This window comes from Schistocerca americana, chromosome 11 (assembly GCF_021461395.2).
Source record: "Schistocerca americana isolate TAMUIC-IGC-003095 chromosome 11, iqSchAmer2.1, whole genome shotgun sequence".
NCBI classification, from domain to species: domain Eukaryota; kingdom Metazoa; phylum Arthropoda; class Insecta; order Orthoptera; family Acrididae; genus Schistocerca; species Schistocerca americana.
This window is the reverse complement of record NC_060129.1, coordinates 103,756,440-103,774,809: the sequence shown is the minus strand read 5'-3', so window position 1 is coordinate 103,774,809 and position 18,370 is coordinate 103,756,440. Positions and strand designations below refer to the sequence as shown.

The window sequence follows — 18,370 nt, the reverse complement described above, 5'->3', positions numbered from 1 at the left end:
AGAGAAGTCGTTATCCTGAAGGAAGTCATTCAGAAGATGAATGCCTCACCCGTATGTAGCCGATATGGTTGTGCTATCTGTCGGAGGATGGCATTCACGTATTGTACAGCCATTACGGCTCCTTCCATGACCGCCAGTGGTGTACGTCAGCCCCACATAATGCCACCCCAAAGCAGTAGTGACCCTCCAGCTTGCTGCACTCTCTGGACAGTGTATCTATCGCGTTCATTCTCACGGGGTTGCCTCCAAACACGTCTCTTACAGTTGTCTGATTAATGGCATATACGACACTCATCGGGGAAGAGAAGGTGATGCCAGTCCAGAGCGGTCCATTCAGCTAGTTGTTGGGCCCATCTGAAACGCGCTGCATGGCGTCGTGGTTACAAAGATGGACCTCACCAAGGACATCAGGAGTCAAGTTGCCCATCATGCAGCCTAACGCGACGTCCTGTGGCTGCACGAAAAGCATATTCAACATGCTGGCGCTACTGTCAGGGTACCTCCGAGCCAAACTCCGGAAATAGCGGTAATCCACTGCAGTAGCACTCCTTCGGCGGCCTGAGTGAGGCATGTCATCGACAGTTCCTATCTCTCTCTGTATCTCCTCCATGTCCGAACAAGATGTCTGGACACTTCTCTTGTTGAGAGCCCTTGCTGGTACAAAGTAACAATCCACACGCGATCGAAACCTGGTATTGGCCGTCTAGGCATGGTTTAACTACATACATAACGAGCTGTATACCTCCTTCCTGGAGGAATGACTGGAACTGATCGGCTGTTGGACGCGTCCATCTATTAGGCGCTCGTCATTCATGGTTGTTTACATCTTTGTGTGGGTTTAGTGACAGGACTGAACAGTCCTGTTTTCAGGAGTTATGGGAACTGGGCTGATGCAAAATTGTCTTTGATGTGTGGAGTAGGATGTAGAATCCCAAAGCACCACACAACAATCTCTAGCGTGAAATGCATCCTCCAGAGACAGCACACAGAACGCTCGCCGAATTGCGCCGTTACAGCATTCAACACTAATGGCGGTGATGTTTTGAGTTTATATTTCATACCATTCCTTGATACCATTTCTTCGGGTTATTGGGGGAAACCACATTAAGATGTTGTTTGACAGATTTTTTGGGATTTTGTTTTGGGTGCAAGGAATTAATTACAATTTAATCAAGTTTTGACAATTTTCATTCATGTTTCGAATAGTTTCTGTGAATTTTTGAATTATTTCAGCCAAAAATAACAAAGTTATGCTGTGATGTCCGCTGAAGGTTGTGAGTAGTGAAGTGTGTGTAGCACAGCCATTCCGATTTTCATATGAAATCAAAAAGGTTTTGATTTTACATTAATAACTTATTTCTAAGAATATGAACCTCAACGCAAGTGAAAATAATGAAAATTAAAATGTCTGCAGGCGTTGGAACAATTTACCTCGATTTTCACTATTTTTTCTCTAATTATGCAAAGAAAAATACCCTTAAAATATGATACCATCTCACGAATTGTTTCATATAATTTATGGCCTTGGTGTTGACGGCAAGTGCGAGGCGCCTCCTGAGAGGGAACAATTTTCTGTCCGGCGTGCGTATCTCGGAGAAGGAGAGAGAAAGGCAACGGAAATGAACACCTCCTGCTGGCAAAGTACGTCGCAGTGAGAATGGAGCGGACTGAGCCTGGGAATGAGCAGCATCTGATGTGGCGCACAGGGCTTTTTACTAGTAAGCGATTCCAGCCACTGTGTTGCGCGATCGCTTATCTCAGTCACTGCAATTTCAGTGTTCATGCAGTGATTGGAAGGAGCGACCGTATTTCCGGTGTAACATTTTAGAAAGACCGAGTGCACCATCTTCCATTACGGTGCCAGTATGGCCACCGGATGACACAATACTTGACTTGAATTCACTCACTGGGTTTGCGTAAGAGCAAGATATCTTAGTGCTTCGGCTAAGATCAGATGGCAGAAGTACTTCGAACGTCAGACCTACGCAAGAGTTATCGTTGTCGGTACGTAGGGGGAAGGGGGAAGGAGTGGGGGGGGGGGAGGGGGTCTCGCGGAAAACTGCGGACGGAGTGCGTGGGAGGCGGCAGCCCAGTCCAGGACAAGAGGCGAGTCTCGCTGCCGACCACCACTGCACTGGCTGCCGCGGCGCCCGACGTGTCTGGTGAGTCTCCACGTACTCCTTCCATCAACGTACGGTAGGTATATACTGTGCGTGTAACTTCCCTCAATTTGGCTGTCTCCTGTTCTCAGTGTTGTCCACACTGAAAAGTGCCGGCTATGAAAATGGGGAAAACTAAAGTGAGACCGAGATGTTTCTCTCTTTTCTAAATTACTTTCCGCGACCTGTAGCGCGACAGTTCTTATTAAGAACTCTCGTATTGGCTAACGTTAGCTTTGAAAGCTACTTACAATTGCTTCTTACAGCACAATTTATGTATTGGTGCTACTAGCAGTGGTTCTTGAACGAAAGTTGCTTTTATGTAAACTTGTCGGATCCAAATGACAACTGAAGCAGGCGAGAGTTCCGGAATGAAACTCTCACTCTACAGCGGAGTGTGCGCTGATATGAAACTTCCTGGGAAATCAAAACTGTCTGCTTAACCGAGACTCGAACTCGGTACCTTTGCCTTTCGCGGGCAAGTAGGAAGGTAGGAGACGAGGTACTGGCGGAAGTGAAGCTGTAAGGAGGGGTCGTGAGTCGTGTTTAGGTAGCTCAGTCGGTAGAGCACTTGAAAGTCAAAGGTCCGAGTTCGAGTCTCGGTCCAGCACACGGTTTTAATCTGCAAGGACGTTCCAGAAATAAACCTGTTGCTGCTTTCTTGGGTTTGTTACCACTTTGCATAAGTAACCAGCCTTGCTATGGCAGAGACTGGCATGATAGTACGTCGATCACACATGTTAACCAGGCTTTTGTTTTCTCCGCACATTCCCCATCCACAAAATTAGTAGAAATTGGCCCTTAGCTCAGGTACTGGGTACGATCTTGGTAACAGCAGTTATAGCTGCATGGTATGCTACTTAGCGATTACGATAGATCGACCATTATCGGTAGAAGGCAAGGTAGGACTGAAAACTGTACCTCTGAATGTTGATAAACTGAGGAACGAATGCGGTAATATGCCCACATGAGTGTGTTGCACTATGTCCAGAAAATTCCTGATCACCCTGCCATGCACGTGTTGAACACGTATGTAAGATTACTTAGCATTTGTGTGTTGTTGTTGTTGTAATGACGTTAGTAGTAGTAGTAGTAGTAATAGTAATAGTCTTTAATAAGTAGATCACTTTTTACAAGCATACTGGACACGTCTTGATATTACAATTTAGGAACGATAAACTAATGTAAGTCATATACAGAGACATTTGCAGGCTTATAGGTCTAGAATGGCAAGAGTGCGACAAATAGTTAGCTGTGACCTTATAATAGGAATTAACCTAGCATTTACCGGATATGATTTAGAGATACCACAAAAATCTAAATTAGATGAGTAGATGAAGAGTAGAGCATCCACCCTCCCGAATACAAGGCCAGTCAGTTTAAGACAGTGCTACCTCATTCGGTTTATCTCTTGCGTGCAATACTTCAAGTGGCAGGGAGCTAGGATGGAGGGGTAAGGTGCTGCTGGTGCCCAAATTAAACAGTCTATTATACAATACGAACTCATCAATCAAACTCGATAACTTGAAAAATTACAGAGATCCGTGATTAATGAATTTCGCATGTTATATGAGCCACAGCCTATGAAACGTTAACAAAATTTAACTGTATTTTTACTCTAAGGCCGTCTAGCAACACTACTCACACTTCACAGATCAACAACAGCGGTTGCTTCGAACTTAACACCGAGTGACGCATTCAGTTAAATTCAAACAGAATGAAATAATAGGTCAAAAATGAAAGAATGAATAAGTGAAATTAAATGTATATCAGGCTTGTAGTCAAATAAATTCTTAGTACACCAACCAATGGCAAAAGGTTTACTAGTTACATAGACAACAAAACCAAAATATCTTCATGAACAATATGGAGACGCTCTATACAAGCAAAATCTGAAATAAGAGCTGCTTCTACTCATTAAGTTTTCCAACACAATTGTTCAAGAAATCTGACATGATTTAAAATTTACAGTCCTCGCTCCGAGAGACAGTTCGAAGTTACAAATCAGTACCGAAAATCATGATAAGCCACTCAGTCCAAACCGGCGACCTATTGGCTCAATCTATTATTTGACACATCAAACGGGCACGCTAAAAGGCGCCTAGTCTCTACAGAAATTAATCTTGCACCCAGAACACAAGTAAACAGTGTGCTAATGTAGAGATTAAGATAGTGGACCAACAATTATACCTGTTGTCACAAGCGCCAGCACTGTGTGGAACAAATTTTTACGCTCTCTCGGATTCAGGAACTTAGGTGACCAAACATCCGCCCCAAGGTAATGGTCTACCTTGGTCCTTTTAAAACAACTTCGTCGTAACTGAAACGTCTTGTTGTTGTTGTCATCAGTACTAAGATTGGTCTGTTGCTGCTCTCCGTGCTACTCTATCCCGTGCAAGGTTCTTCATCTCCAAGCATCTACTGCATCTAACATCCTCCGAATCTGCTTAGTGTATTCATCTCTTGGTCTCCCTCTACGATTTTTACCCTCCACGCTGCCCTCCAATACTAAATTGGTGATACCTTGATCCCTCAGAACATGTCCTACCAACCGATCCCGTCTTCTGGTCAAGTTGTGCCACAAACTTCTCTTCTCCCCAATTGTATTCAGTACTTCCTCATTAGTTACATGATGTACCCATCTAATCTTCAGCATTCTTCTGTAGGACCACATTTCGAAAGCTTCTATTCTCTGTTTGTGTAAACTATTTATCGTCCATGTTTCGCTTCCATACATGGCTACACTTCATACAAATACTTTCAGAACAGTCTTCCTGACCCTTAAATTTATACTTTATGTTAACAGATTTCTCTTCTTCACAAAGGCTTTCTTTGCCTTTGCCAGTCCAGTCTACATTTTATATCCTCTCTACTTCGACCATCATCAGTTATTTTGCTCCCGAAATAGCAAAACTCCTTTACTACTTTAAGTGTCTCATTTCCTACTATAATTCCCTCAGCATCACGTCATTTAATTCAACTACATTCCATTATCCTCGTTTTGCTTTACTTGATGTTCATCCTATATCATCCTTTGTGGACACTGTCCATTCAGTCCAACTGCTCTTGCAGGTTCTCTGCTGACTCAGACAGAATTACAACGTTATCAGCAAACGTCAAAGTTTTTATATCTTGTCCATAGTTTTTAATTCCTACTCCAAATTTATCTTTTGTTTTCTTTACTGCTTGCTCAATGGAACATTGGGGATCGGCTACAACCCTGTCACTACTTTCCCAACCACTCCTTGCCTTTCATGCCCCTCAACTCTTATAACTGCTAACTGGTTTCTGCAAAAATTGTAAATAGCCTTTCGCTCCCAGTATTTGACAACTGCTACCATCAGAATATGAAAGAGACTTCCAGTCAACATTGTCAAAAGCTTTCTCTAAGTCTACAAATGCTAGGAACGTAGGTTTACCTTTCCCTAGTGTAAGATAAATCGTTGGGTCAGAATTGCCTCACGTGTTCCAACATTTCTACGGAATCCTAACTGATTTTCCCCGAGGTCGGCTTAACCAGTTTTTCTATTCGTCTGTAAAGAGTTCGTGTCAGTACTTTGCAGCCGTGAAATATTAAACTGATAGTTCCGTTATTTTGACACGTGTCAACACCTGCTTTCTTTGGGATTGGAATGGAATTATTACATTCCTTTTGAAGTCTGAGGGTTCTTCACGTGTCTCATACATCTTGCTCACCAGATGGTAGAGTCTTGTCAGGGCTGGCTCACCCAAGGCTGTCAGTAGTTCTAATGGCATGATGTCTACTCCAGGGGCCTTGATTCGAAGTAGGTTTTTCAGTGCTCTGTCAAGTTCTTCATGCAGTATCATATCTCCCATTTGATATTCACTTACGTCCTCTTCCATTTCCGTAATAATGCCCTCAAGTACATCGCCCTTGTGGAGACCCTCTACATAGTCTCGCCACCTCTCGACCTTGCCTTCTTTGCTTAGAATAGATTTCGATTTGAGCTTTTGATATCCATTTAGATTCACCTTTTCTCCAAACGTCTCTTTAATTTTCCTGTAGGCGGTATCTATCTTACCCCTAGTAATGTATACCTCTAAATCCTCTCATTTGTCCTGTAGCCATCACTGCTTAGCCATTTTTCACTTCCTGTTCTGGCGTTGGGAACTTGCTTATTCTGTATAAGAAATAGTAGTATATAATAATAATGATGCTGTCACTATTAATTGGTAATATTTACTGGCAAAATAAAACCTAACACTAGATTGCGTACTTACAGCTATCCTGTGTGGCCGTTTTTCAGTACGACTTAAAAAGAGAGAAGGATTATTAATTGATCAATTGATCACCGATGCGTCGGTTCTCGATTGTGTTCAGGAGACGTACTGATTGATTCCTCCAAGGGGTTTTGTTAATTGACCTTTTGACCTGGATTGCCTTCACGCTATCAGAATCTTCGATGAAAATACCTAAGGGACCTATGTGAATATAAAAATAGAAATGAAAGCAAATTAGTCGAATTTCGTAAGAGAAAGATTAACAGATCGGAAGTTGAACACATTAGTGGTCTCCCAAATACAATCGAGACACTGCGTGCGATAAAGAGCGAACCTGTACAAAGCAAATATATAATTTGAACATCATTTTTGGTTAGTGAAAGAAAAAGATAAGAAGAAAATTACTCCATCGTAAAATATTAATATATCTTGAACAAATTGGCTTTAAACTTCTAGACACTGACAAGTACAGAATAAGTACATCGGTTACAGCTGATATTTATTTTGTACATGGCGCAGTCCAATAATTGCTGCTTTGTCAGTCCGTTCCTTCTTCACCCGAGCAACCGAGACGTTTCTTCGTTGTTTCACATAATTTTTACATAAGATAAAAATACAACTGGTAGCAATGCTATGTAGTACGTCTTAACATGTCAGCGACCAGAGTACCAGAGTAATGAAGTCTCTGGAATACTTCTTAACAAAAGATAGATTGTTCTTTCTTCTGTTTCGCTGATTCTTGTATCAAGCGCTGCGGCAATAATTTTAAATATCTGCGCCCAGCGGGTCATAGTGTTTATTTAGAGTATTTAAACGCTGGACGCGCGTCTTGGTATAGGCGCACGTTACAAAAATATTTCGTCTCTTTACTCTCGCGCTGTGATGCTCAGCATCTTTATGACAAATACATCATTTGCAAAGTATCTGAAATCCATTAATATTACATTGCTTTCCGAGTGAGGAGCGATGACTCCAAAAAAACAAAACAAAAAAAAAAAAGTGTCTCAAATGGCTCTGAGCACTATGGGACTTAACTTCTGAGGTCACCAGTCCCCTAGAACTCAGAACTACTTAAACCTAACTAACCTAAGGACATCACACACATCCATGCACGAGGCAGGATTCGAACCTGCGACCGTAGTGGTCGCGCGGTTCCACACTGTAGCGCCTAGAACCGCTCGGCCACCCTGGGCCGGCGCGATCACTCCGTCAGGATCATCGCGACTCACGCGTAGTTGTAATATTATTGCTTTCATCAATCAAATTAGTATTACTTACTAGAATTCTTTACAATAGATTTCATATATGACATTAGGCAAAGTGGTTGACATAAAGAATAACAGGTAAATATATTCGTACGACTGAAATTGATGGTAAATTGTTCATGGAGTAATTACATGACTATTGAACCGGACTGGTTCTAATGTATTATACAAGGATAACAGATGTTCATTTCTCGGTAAGAGACAATGAAATTAGGCTAAAGATACATATACATAGATACATTATACATGGCATAATAAATATTAAAAAATAACAAAGAAATAAATAACTTGACTTCGCAGGAAGTCTGGGAGCAGTGTGCACTCTTGGAAAAATATATTACAAAGAACTGACATTCTTGTTATACAGTGACATTTACAGGGCCAGCCGGGGTGGTGGAGCGGTTCTAGGCGCTACAGTCTGGAACCACGCGACCGCTACAGTCGCAGGTTCGAATCCTGCCTCGGACATGGATGTGTGTGATGTCTTTAGGTTAGTTAGGTTTAAGTAATTCTCAGTTCTAGGGGACTGATGACCTCAGAAGTTAAGTCCCATAGTGCTCAGAGCCATTTGAACCATTTATAGGAATATTTTTGTCGTGGTCTGGACGTAGATTTCTTGCGCTAAACTCCTAGCACTTTACTGATTTATGGCTTTCATGACATGCAAAAAAAAAAAAAAAAAAATGTTTCACTGCGCTTTGGGTGGGTATGACTTGCACTGGGAGTGGTAGAACTTCAGGTATAAATGGCAGCACTACACTTGAGTGAGGGAAATTGATTGCACTTTCACAGTGGAGGAAACGTAGGGCATCAGTTTCACTGTGGAGGTTGAAGTGTTTGTCTGGATATGATGGTGCGTTGGAAATTTGTCGTGGATCAGGAACTGGAAGACTGGTTCTGCAACGTGTTGAGCCGTTTGGTGGCGGCCTCTGTTTCACTTGATGCATGTTCGAGTTTCCAATCATGTTCTCGTACATGAAAACTACAGAGATAATCTGTATTAGAATGTCCTTATTTACTAATAACTTAGTCTAAAAGAAAAGTGGATTAGGTAAGGATAACAATAATGTTTATGTACGTAAGGTCTCATTCTGTTATCGTATTTATTTATTTTTCTGGTTTTATTTGGGTCGACAAGTTTTCGTCATTACTTGGCCTGATCTACAAGTCCGGTAGCAATTGTCAAAGTCGAGTTTGAGACATTTCAGATTAGTGTCTTGGTGATTTTATAAGGTATATAAGTGCTTAACTCATGGTTTTATCAGATTTTATATTGTAAGGATTTCAAACACATTTGGAGTCCGCGATCGTTGTGCAAAGGAAACTGGATTGTTGAGCGCAGCGTACTCTCTGTTACGTCCGTTTGTCATAGTCACGTGACAGTAACTTGACGGCTTCACAACGCTAGCAGCAGTGTTTTTACGGATTCCAAACTGATCTTCCCCGAGGTCGGCTTCTACTAGTTTTTCCATTCGTCTGTAAAGAACTCGCGTTAGTATTTTGCAGCAGTGACTTAGTAATCTGATAGTTCGGTAATTTTCACATCTGTCAACACCTGCTTTCTCGGGGATTGGAATTATTACATTCTTCTTGAAGTCTGAGGGTGTTTCATGTCTCATATATCTTGCTCACCAGATGGTAGAGTTTTGACAAGACTGGCTCTCCCAAGGCTGTCAGTAGTTCTAAGGGAATGTTGTCTACTCCCGGGGACTTGTTTCGACTCTGGTCTTTCAGTGCTCTGGCAAACTCTTCACGCAGTATCTTATCTCCCATTTCATCTTCATCTACATCCTGTTCCAGTTCCATAATATTGCCCTCAATTACATTGCCCTTGTATAGACCCTCTATATTCTCCTTCCACCTTTCTGCTTTCCCTTCTATCCTTAGAACTGGGTTTCCATCTGAGCTCTTGATATTCATACAAGTGGTTCTGTTTCCTCCAAAGGTCTCTTTAATTTTCCTGTAGGCAGTATCTATCTTACCCCCCCCCCCCCCCCCCCCCGAGAGATCAGCCTCTACATCCTTACATTTGTCCTGCAGCCATGTCTGCTTAGCCATTTTGCACTTCGTGTCAATCTCATTTTTGAGACGTTTGTATTCCTTTTTGCCTGCTTCATTTATTGCATTTTTTTATTTCCTCCTTTCATCAGTTAAATTCAATATTTCTTCTGTTAGCCAAGGATTTTTACTAGCCCTCGTCTTTTTACCTACTTGATCCTCTGCTACCTTCACTACTTCGTCCCTCAAAGCTACCCATTCTTCTTCTGCTGTATTTCTTTCCCCCATTCCTGTCAATTGTTCCCTTATGCTCTCTCTGAAACTCTGTACAACCTCTGGTTCTTTCATTCTATCCAGGTCCCATCTCCTTAAAGTCCCACCTTTTTGCAGTTTCTTCAGTTTTAATCTACAGTTCATGACTAATAGATTGTGGTCAGAGTCCACATCTACCCCTGGAAATGTCTTACAATTTAAAACCTGGTTCCTAAATCTCTGTCTGCCCATTATATAATCTATCTGAAACCGATCAGTATATCCAGGCTTCTTCCATGTATACAACCTTCTTTTATGATTCTTGAACCAAGTGTTAGCTATGATTAAGTTGTGCTCTGTGCAAAATTCTACCAGGCGGCTAACTCTTTCATTTCTTACCCCCAATCCATAGTCACCTACTACCGAATTAACATTCGGTATACACATTATGTCTAAATATTATTTACAAAGGAAAAATAATCTCTATGACTACAAGGCCTGACGAAAAAAAGTGTCTCTTATTCATAGTTCGTGCTTCCAAAGTACTTTAGGTTTAGGGCATACACCTTGTTCGAAAACTTGTTACTCTTCTCTTTTTACAATAATTACTCTTTTCTCAAGTTCAGCTCATATTTTTTCTCTGTTAATTACGTAGTTTGTTTGAAGACATAGTCATTATGGCTTCGCTCATGGGATGAACAGTTCATGTTCAAGTTTCCATTAGGGAAATTGGGAAGCTTAGTGTTCTCGGTCGCGCAGTTGCACATAACAAACCTTAATTGAATTCGCGGTTCGCGGAGAATATGCATATTCTGTCAACGACCATCCATACGTACAGTCTGTACGAATCAAGCTTGCTGTCAGTCCGTAAAATTTACTTCTCTACTAGATAAAGTAGGAAGATATGGATACTGATTAGAGGAAAACACGATAGACTTTAATGACGTATGAAATGATGAGCGTAACATAAATTGTGCCTTATCACGCTAGTTTTCCATGATAAGTAGTTAGCGTAATTAAATCGATGCAGTAGTTTCAGTATCGTCCGATCCAGCTCTCCAAGCATTTCTCTATACATATCTAAAATTACTTATACCATGCATTAGCGGTGAACAGTGTCTGTTAACTATCTTCTGTTCTGGGTATCGTAAAATTGGGTTCCCAAAAAAAATTTTTTTTTAATATATAAAATACTTCTGGTACTAAATTATTTTACTTATAATTGATCTTTGTAAGTACTTCAGCTGCACTCTGCCATAAAATTCCTATGAGCACATACGGTTTTCTCGGTATTGTAATAAGAGTAATTGAGTTGCACACTTCTTTCCTGCTACCTGGATCATTATTGATTTATTTGATACATATATGCTAAGCTGCGGTCTGTATCAACTGCTTTTCACAGGTGGTCTCATAAAAATTGTTATCAAACACTCCTTATACATAACAAAACATTTCCCTCCTAAGAGTATGCGACCTTAATCAACTTTTATTTACGAGATATCATTCTGGTCCGAATGATCATTTTAATTTATTTCACTCAAGAGGAGAGAGCTTTGTTATACTTAAAACTAGTGGTATCAGGTGGCACTTAGCACGTCCCTCCTATATTATTTGTTTTTCAGCTCTTTGGCTGTGGCTGCTCATGGCTCAATTAACTTAAAACTTACATCTAAGGCAAATCTTGCTCTCCTACAATAAATCTATTTCATTTCAGGCACACACATAAATAACTTCTCTTGTGGAGGTAGGTGGACAGGGTGTTAGTCCTGTGCAATATTCTTATGTACACTTATATATATATATTAAGTCTGCATGATCAAACAATCCTTTTATGCATCCAGACACAGGGTCAGCTAATAGATAGCAACAAATGTGCGGCTTTCTTAGTATAATAAATGGTCCTTCATACAAGTACTGCCACTTGCAATTCTTATGATAAGTCAAAAAGTGGTTTGAAGTCGGTCTTTAAAAGCACTCGTTCATTTACATGATACGATAAGACTTTGGTAATGTGTTTGTCATGCGCCTTTTTTCTTAGGTTGGCATGAGTGATTAAAGATATGAGAGCTTGTCTTAACTTGTCGTCTAATGTTACTTCAGGGTGTTGTAATTTTGTTCCGCAGCTTCCCTGTGGAGGCATAAAGAAGCTGCTACTAGTTTTCCGACATAGGTGGAGTTGAAATGACAGTTAATTTTTTTGAGTAGTAGGCTCAAAACTGGCGTTCGTATACCATACGAAATGTGCATCACTTAATTGCGTGTCATATGACATTGCGTTTGATGCTTGGTTCGCCTCCATGTAAAAAAATTGTCGGGTTTCCTTGGCTATTGTGACTGGCGGTGTTAAGAAAAGCATGCGACGGATTGTCCTGATTATTGTTCCTGAACTGTCGGTTGAGTTGGCGAGGAAGTGTCGCGTTTTGAGGCTGCAAAGAATTCTTTTGATGTGAGAGAGTGAAGTGACTTGGCTGACTATACTGTTGTGGCCCGATATTATTGTTCCATTTCTTTCCCTTGTGACGCTTTCCATTACATTTCCAGTAGTTCGGATGCTTGTAATTACAGTTGTGATTTTTTGGTGAGTTACCGTATTGTCGCTGTGTGTTTTGATAAATCAGGTTGTATCTATTCTGGTTTGGATATTTGCTATGTAGTTTTCCATTGCGGCGGTTGAAATTATGATGACTGCTGTAACGCTGAGCGTTTGGTTGTCCGCTGTTATGCTGGTACGACATTCCGTTGACACAGTTTGCTACGTGCTGTTGCGAAGCGTGTGGGCCATTATTGTAATTATTCCGCGCACTCGCACGCACGTCCTCATAGATCATATCCAAATTGTCAATTTAAATGGAATTTTGCCTCGTCACTAAGCTCTAAGTGTGGAAGAGAACTGTCACCCTCCGTCTTTCCGGGAACGAAATTACAGAACTCCACACGTTGTCGTTTGTTACCTTCACGAAAAGCTTGCCGTAGCAGAATTTTGTACGGTTTCGTGTGTAAACGTCTACGCAACAAACGCCAGGACGGACATCGGGGACATGTTGAGGTGTCGTGCTGTGCGGCCAACGGATTGCTGCGGACTCCTTGTTAAACTATGGCGGATGCGCTCGACATCTTCGTCAGACACTCGGAGACGGCCCGGCGATTTGCCTTTACGCACACAACCTGTTTCTTGGAATTGTTCATCCCATTGTCTAACGATCTGTGCTATAGGATGTTCCACACGAATATCGCGCTGAACGGTTATTATTGACCCGCAGTGCGCAAAACTTTGAACACAAAGCGCTTTCAGTTGTCCCGACACCATTTTTACTGGAACTGAAACGGGCGCACACTGCTGCTGACTGGCTGAAATGGTGTAAAACTCGGGCCTGCTCTTTCCACAAGTAAGTTGTTCATACACATACGTCAAATAACGTAACAGTCACGATAGTTTTGAAATCGGATGACGCATTTTTATTCACCCTATGTTTCTTGGAGCACAGTTCCCGCCAGCACCACACTTGGTAGCACACGCTGGCGTGTCTCTAGCCGCCTGAGGTTCGTCTAGCTGGCTAACGCCACTGCTGTAGGCGAGACACAGCCCCGTCCTTCTCTCCCTCTGCGTACCAGATCACCACGTATAGACATACACTATGGTTTCACTTGAAAAAGCCAAGTTGATCCCTGTCTCCTGTAATTAATATGAGTATCACAACGGACTATACGTCGCTCATACAGCAGTTTCTCGCAATTAATAGGGTCCAAACATTATAACGATCTCTTAAATTGAAACATCTCTTAAATTGTTTCGACAGTATTTGTCTTAAACAGTGGAGCTGATCAGCCAGTATACATGGTGGTTCCTGAACATACTCAAATATTTTAGTATGTTATCCTACAAGTAAAACTAAAGAAAAAGTTCATGTAAACATCGGTCCGCAAATGTTTAGTTACGAAGTTCTGGCTAATAAAGGATTTTGCCTGAAATTTAGCAACTTCACTAATACGAAGCCATCGCAAAACTGTACGAGGTTAAAGTAAAGCATGTTTTCCATTTACTTCGTCGTCATTGATATGATGAAGCTAATAAAATATTATCCCAGCACGTCTAACTGACGAGACGTACTTACTATTCCTTCAAGAAGAAAACCCCGCTTGCTCGAAGATGTTCCACTTGCTACGCGATTTCAAATGTGTTTCCAACGTGACGGCGCGCCTCCACATTTCGCCAACCCATCACTACACATTTAAATGAACATTTTCGCCATAAATGGATTGGTCGAGGTGCTACACGTCTGTCGCCACTCAGATCGCCCGATTTAACACCAATGCATTTTTTTGTATGCAGATGGGTGAAAGACATAGTTTATGAGGACAAAGTCAATACACGTGAGGCATTACTTGTTAGCGTTGTGAATGCAATAGGCAAAATTAAGAACAACTCTGTGGAACTGAAACGAGCAACAAAATCAGTTCATACATGTGTAGCTAAATTCATTGAAGTCAGTGGACACATTTTTGAACATTTATTGTGAACGTATTGTGAAACTGTATGCCCACTGTACAACTTCCTTAACACTGAGCTTTGTTTTATCCGCTGTAACATGAATTCACGTGTAATATGGTATTAATAAAAGCAGATTATCTGACAAATTCATACAGTTTCAGTTAAAGTTATTAGCATCATTATTTCAAAATTAAATTCTCTACAACTTCTGCTGAAATCTTTGTGCAGTCGCCTCGAATTTAAAAAACAAATTGGGCCAAGTAATAAATTAAAAATTTTACGAAGTTACTTCTTTGCTTCACTGGATGTTCTGAAAAACTACTGCAGATACACGCCTGGAGCAACTCTTCTTAGTTTCACCAGATGAATAACAACAGATTAAATGGAAATCGTGCTTTACTGTAACCTCGTACAGTTTTGCGATGGCTACATATTACCGAAGTTGGATCATTTCAGGCAAAATATTTTATTAGCCGTAATTCCGTAGTTGAACATTTGCGGACCTGTCTTTACACGAACTTTTTTCTTTAGTTTTACTTGTAGAATAACATATTGAAATGTTTGCATACCTTCGTGAATCACACTGTATATTCGGGTCAACGGAATGACATTCATCTTGTAAAATGGTGTAATTCATATTAATTTACGCTTCTTTATTTACTATACAGGTAGTTGCAAAGAATTGTGTTTTGTGATTCCACTTGTTTGTAAAATTTCAGGTTCTTCATCAGACGGCAAGTTCGGTAAAGTTACTTTGAGGGAAAAGATTTTTACTTGGCTCGACACCTGCGACCTTCCATGATGTTCCGCAGAAACGCTAGTTGCTTCATCCGCATTTTTGTGGCGGTGGTCATGTGTAGTGGCTACACTCGCCCAGTTTCCGTCACAGGTAAAAATTATTTTTTTTCGATTCCTATGAGGCTGGGTATGATAATGTACAGCAATTTTTTGTGAAGTAATGAAGTAAATGTTTAAGTTTTGTACTGAGATTTTTACGAATTTATTTTCCGGAATCGTATACAGAAGTCACCGTACATAGATTAACAGCCGACAACTCACGTAAGTGTTTCATCCATTACTACTAAAAACACCTCATGGTCCAAGTGGTTCTTTTGGTACTAGCGAAAGGTCTCTGCTGGATTCCTTTTATGTTAATTTCTTAAATCTGTTGTCATTTACGGCATAAATTCCTCTTCTAAATTTACTGTGGCGTTTCTGACTATCTGGGAGGAGACTGAGCAGTGAAACGTGTTACTTTTACACATAAACAAGAACGATCTGTCACACTAGTACACTTTAAAACACAGTTTATATGTAATTCATGTCACACAGTCTCATATGGAACCTACATCCGCTTTCTTTTATATACTGTATATGATAAGATACTGTCATCCCCCTTCACTTCTGTGTGAGAGGATGAATGAGCAAATGTATTTCTAGTTGCATGCTTGAGGGTAGCAGACAAGCCTGTCTGCTACAGAACAGTAGGACCAACGTCGCAACAGGTAGCTACGCTTTCTAAAAGCAAAGACGTTTCTATCCTTAGTATGGTTCTGTCCGTCCCTTGTCATGTTGGTATAAGAAGCTGCCCCTCTGGCCACTTCCGTTTGTATTTGTGAGCCACCCTCAGAAAGGGACCAGGTCAGTCTGTCCATGGCGAACGTCTGAAGTGGTAAGATCTCCGGCTAATCACGTGTCTGCTAAGTCCGTAGGACAATGGATTTCTTAAGTTCAGCCTAACTGAAAATTTAATCACCTTTATTTCAGGTTTAGCTCTAAAATATCTAATGTTATCTTAAATTGCAGCGCAGTGTAATTCGAGTGTGAAGTTCAGAATATGTTCTGGTAGTTGCTTTGTCACTACTTTGTGAGCAAAGTGGAACCACGTGTTGATCAGTAACTCTAACTAGCATCATCAATCTTCAATGCGAATGTGCGTGAGATTATAACATCTCGTCTTGACAATATTTTTCAATATAGCAACTTTTCTTTATGTTCAACCCACGTGGGGTGTACTTTGTGAGACCAGTAACACGTGCTTATACAATTGTTTGACCCATCAGGTTATTAGTAAGACGATAGTAACCACTTCGAGGTTTTTCTTTTATAAATTGTGTTTCGATGTAATTTATTTTAATTATCACGCACATTCGCATTGAAGATTGATGATGCTAGTTAGAGTTACTGATCAACACGTGGTTCCACTTTGCTCACAAAGTAGTGACAAAGCAACTACCGGAATATATTCTGAACTCCACACTCGAATTACACTGCGCTGCAATTTAAGATAACATTAGATATTTTAGAGCTAAACCTGAAATAAAGGTGATTAAATTTTCAGTTAGGCTGAACTTAAGAAATCCATTGTCCTACGGACTTAGCAGACACGTGATTAGCCGGAGATCTTACCACTTCAGACGTTCGCCACGGACAGACTGACCTGGTCCCTTTCTGAGGGTGGCTCACAAATACGAACGGAAGTGGCCAGAGGGGCAGCTTCCTATACCAACATGACAAGGGACAGACAGAACCATACTAAGGATAGAAACCTCTTTGCTTTTAGAAAGCGTAGCTACCTGTTGCGACGTTGGTCCTACTGTTCTGTAGCAGACAGGCTTGTCTGCTACCCTCAAGCATGCAACTAGACATACATTTGCTTATTCATCCTCTCACACAGAAGGGAAGGGTTACGACAGTATCTTATCATATACAGTATATAAAAGAAAGCGGATGTAGGTTCTGTATGAGACTGTGTGACATGAATTACATATAAACTATGTTTTAAAGTGTAGTAGTGTGACAGATCGTTCTTGTTTATGTGTAAAAGTAACACGTTCCACTACTCAGTCTCCTCCCACATAGTCAGAAACGCCACAGTAAATTTAGAAGAGGAATTTATGCCGTAAATGACAACAGATTTAAGAAATTAACATAAAAGGAATCCAGCAGAGACCTTTCACTAGTTTATTTAATCACGGTAGTCTTATTTCTGGTTTGAGACGTCCCCGCCAGCGCCGTGTGAATGCGAGCGTGTGAAAGCTTCCCTTCAGCTGCCTGAGCCACCTGTTGCCTGCTTTTCTTATTCAAACACACTAGACTAGTAGCCTACTTGAATATATCGAGGTTCTATTTTTAGAACAGCGAGAGATGATATAAAATAATTATACCTCATTTGTTCAGAAATCTCTCTCGTCCAAGGGTCACACAAACTTGTATTCAGTACTGTTCGTTGCTCCTGCATGATAGGCTATACGTACGTCAGACGTTATTGTTATGCATGTAGCATAACTGGCAGAGTCGGGCGAGACGCACCCGTGGTACACACAGGCGTGAACTTGTTGGGGTAACTGCTTTGGCCCACAGGGCAGTCATAATAATACTGCGAGGGAACTACGTAACATCGTTGGGTATCAGTGTATCACTGCTTTTGGTATTGTAGAAAGCTCCAGTTGGAATGCCATTTGGTCATCATGTTGCGTATACAGGGTGTTTTTCAAATGGTTCAAATGGCTCTGAGCACTATGCGACTTAACTTCTGAGGTTATCAGTCACCTAGAACTTAGAACTAATTAAACCTAACTAACCTAAGGACATCACGCACATCCATGCCCGACGCAGGATTCGAACCTGCGACCGTAGCGGTCGCTCGGTTCCATACTGTAGCGCCTAGAACCGCACGGCCACTCCGGCCGGCAGGGTGTTTTTACCACCGTGTACAAACTCTAGGGATTGATCGATGACAGCATGCGGAACAACAAAGGTCTAACGAACTTACGTCCATAAATGAATGATTTCCACGCTAGAGACCACTTATTCAATCATACACTGTTACGAAGACTGCAGTCTAATAGTCGCTGTACCACGCAGCTACAGTTACGGTATGTACTGAAAATGCTTTCCATGTGCGTCAATACATGCGTGTATACGCGCCGTAGCGTGCTCTGTGTCACACGCTCGCACCGGCC

The 18,370-nt window shown here is 41.2% G+C and overlaps 1 protein-coding gene across 2 annotated transcripts in view; it reads left to right on the top strand.

Moving 5' to 3' along the window:
- The first annotated feature begins 2,096 nt into the window (after positions 1 to 2,096).
- LOC124553842 (poly [ADP-ribose] polymerase tankyrase-1-like) overlaps positions 2,097 to 18,370 on the top strand; it is a 62,770-nt gene continuing 46,496 nt past the window's right edge. The window contains exons 1-2 of one of the 2 annotated variants that reach the window (XM_047127831.1): positions 2,097 to 2,162; positions 15,125 to 15,294. In XM_047127831.1, coding sequence (XP_046983787.1) covers positions 15,204 to 15,294 — 91 coding nt within the window. In that variant the 5' untranslated portion in view covers positions 2,097 to 2,162; positions 15,125 to 15,203. Of the gene's footprint in view, positions 2,197 to 15,124; positions 15,295 to 18,370 lie in introns of both variants that reach the window. The other variant, XM_047127832.1, reaches the window with a different exon arrangement.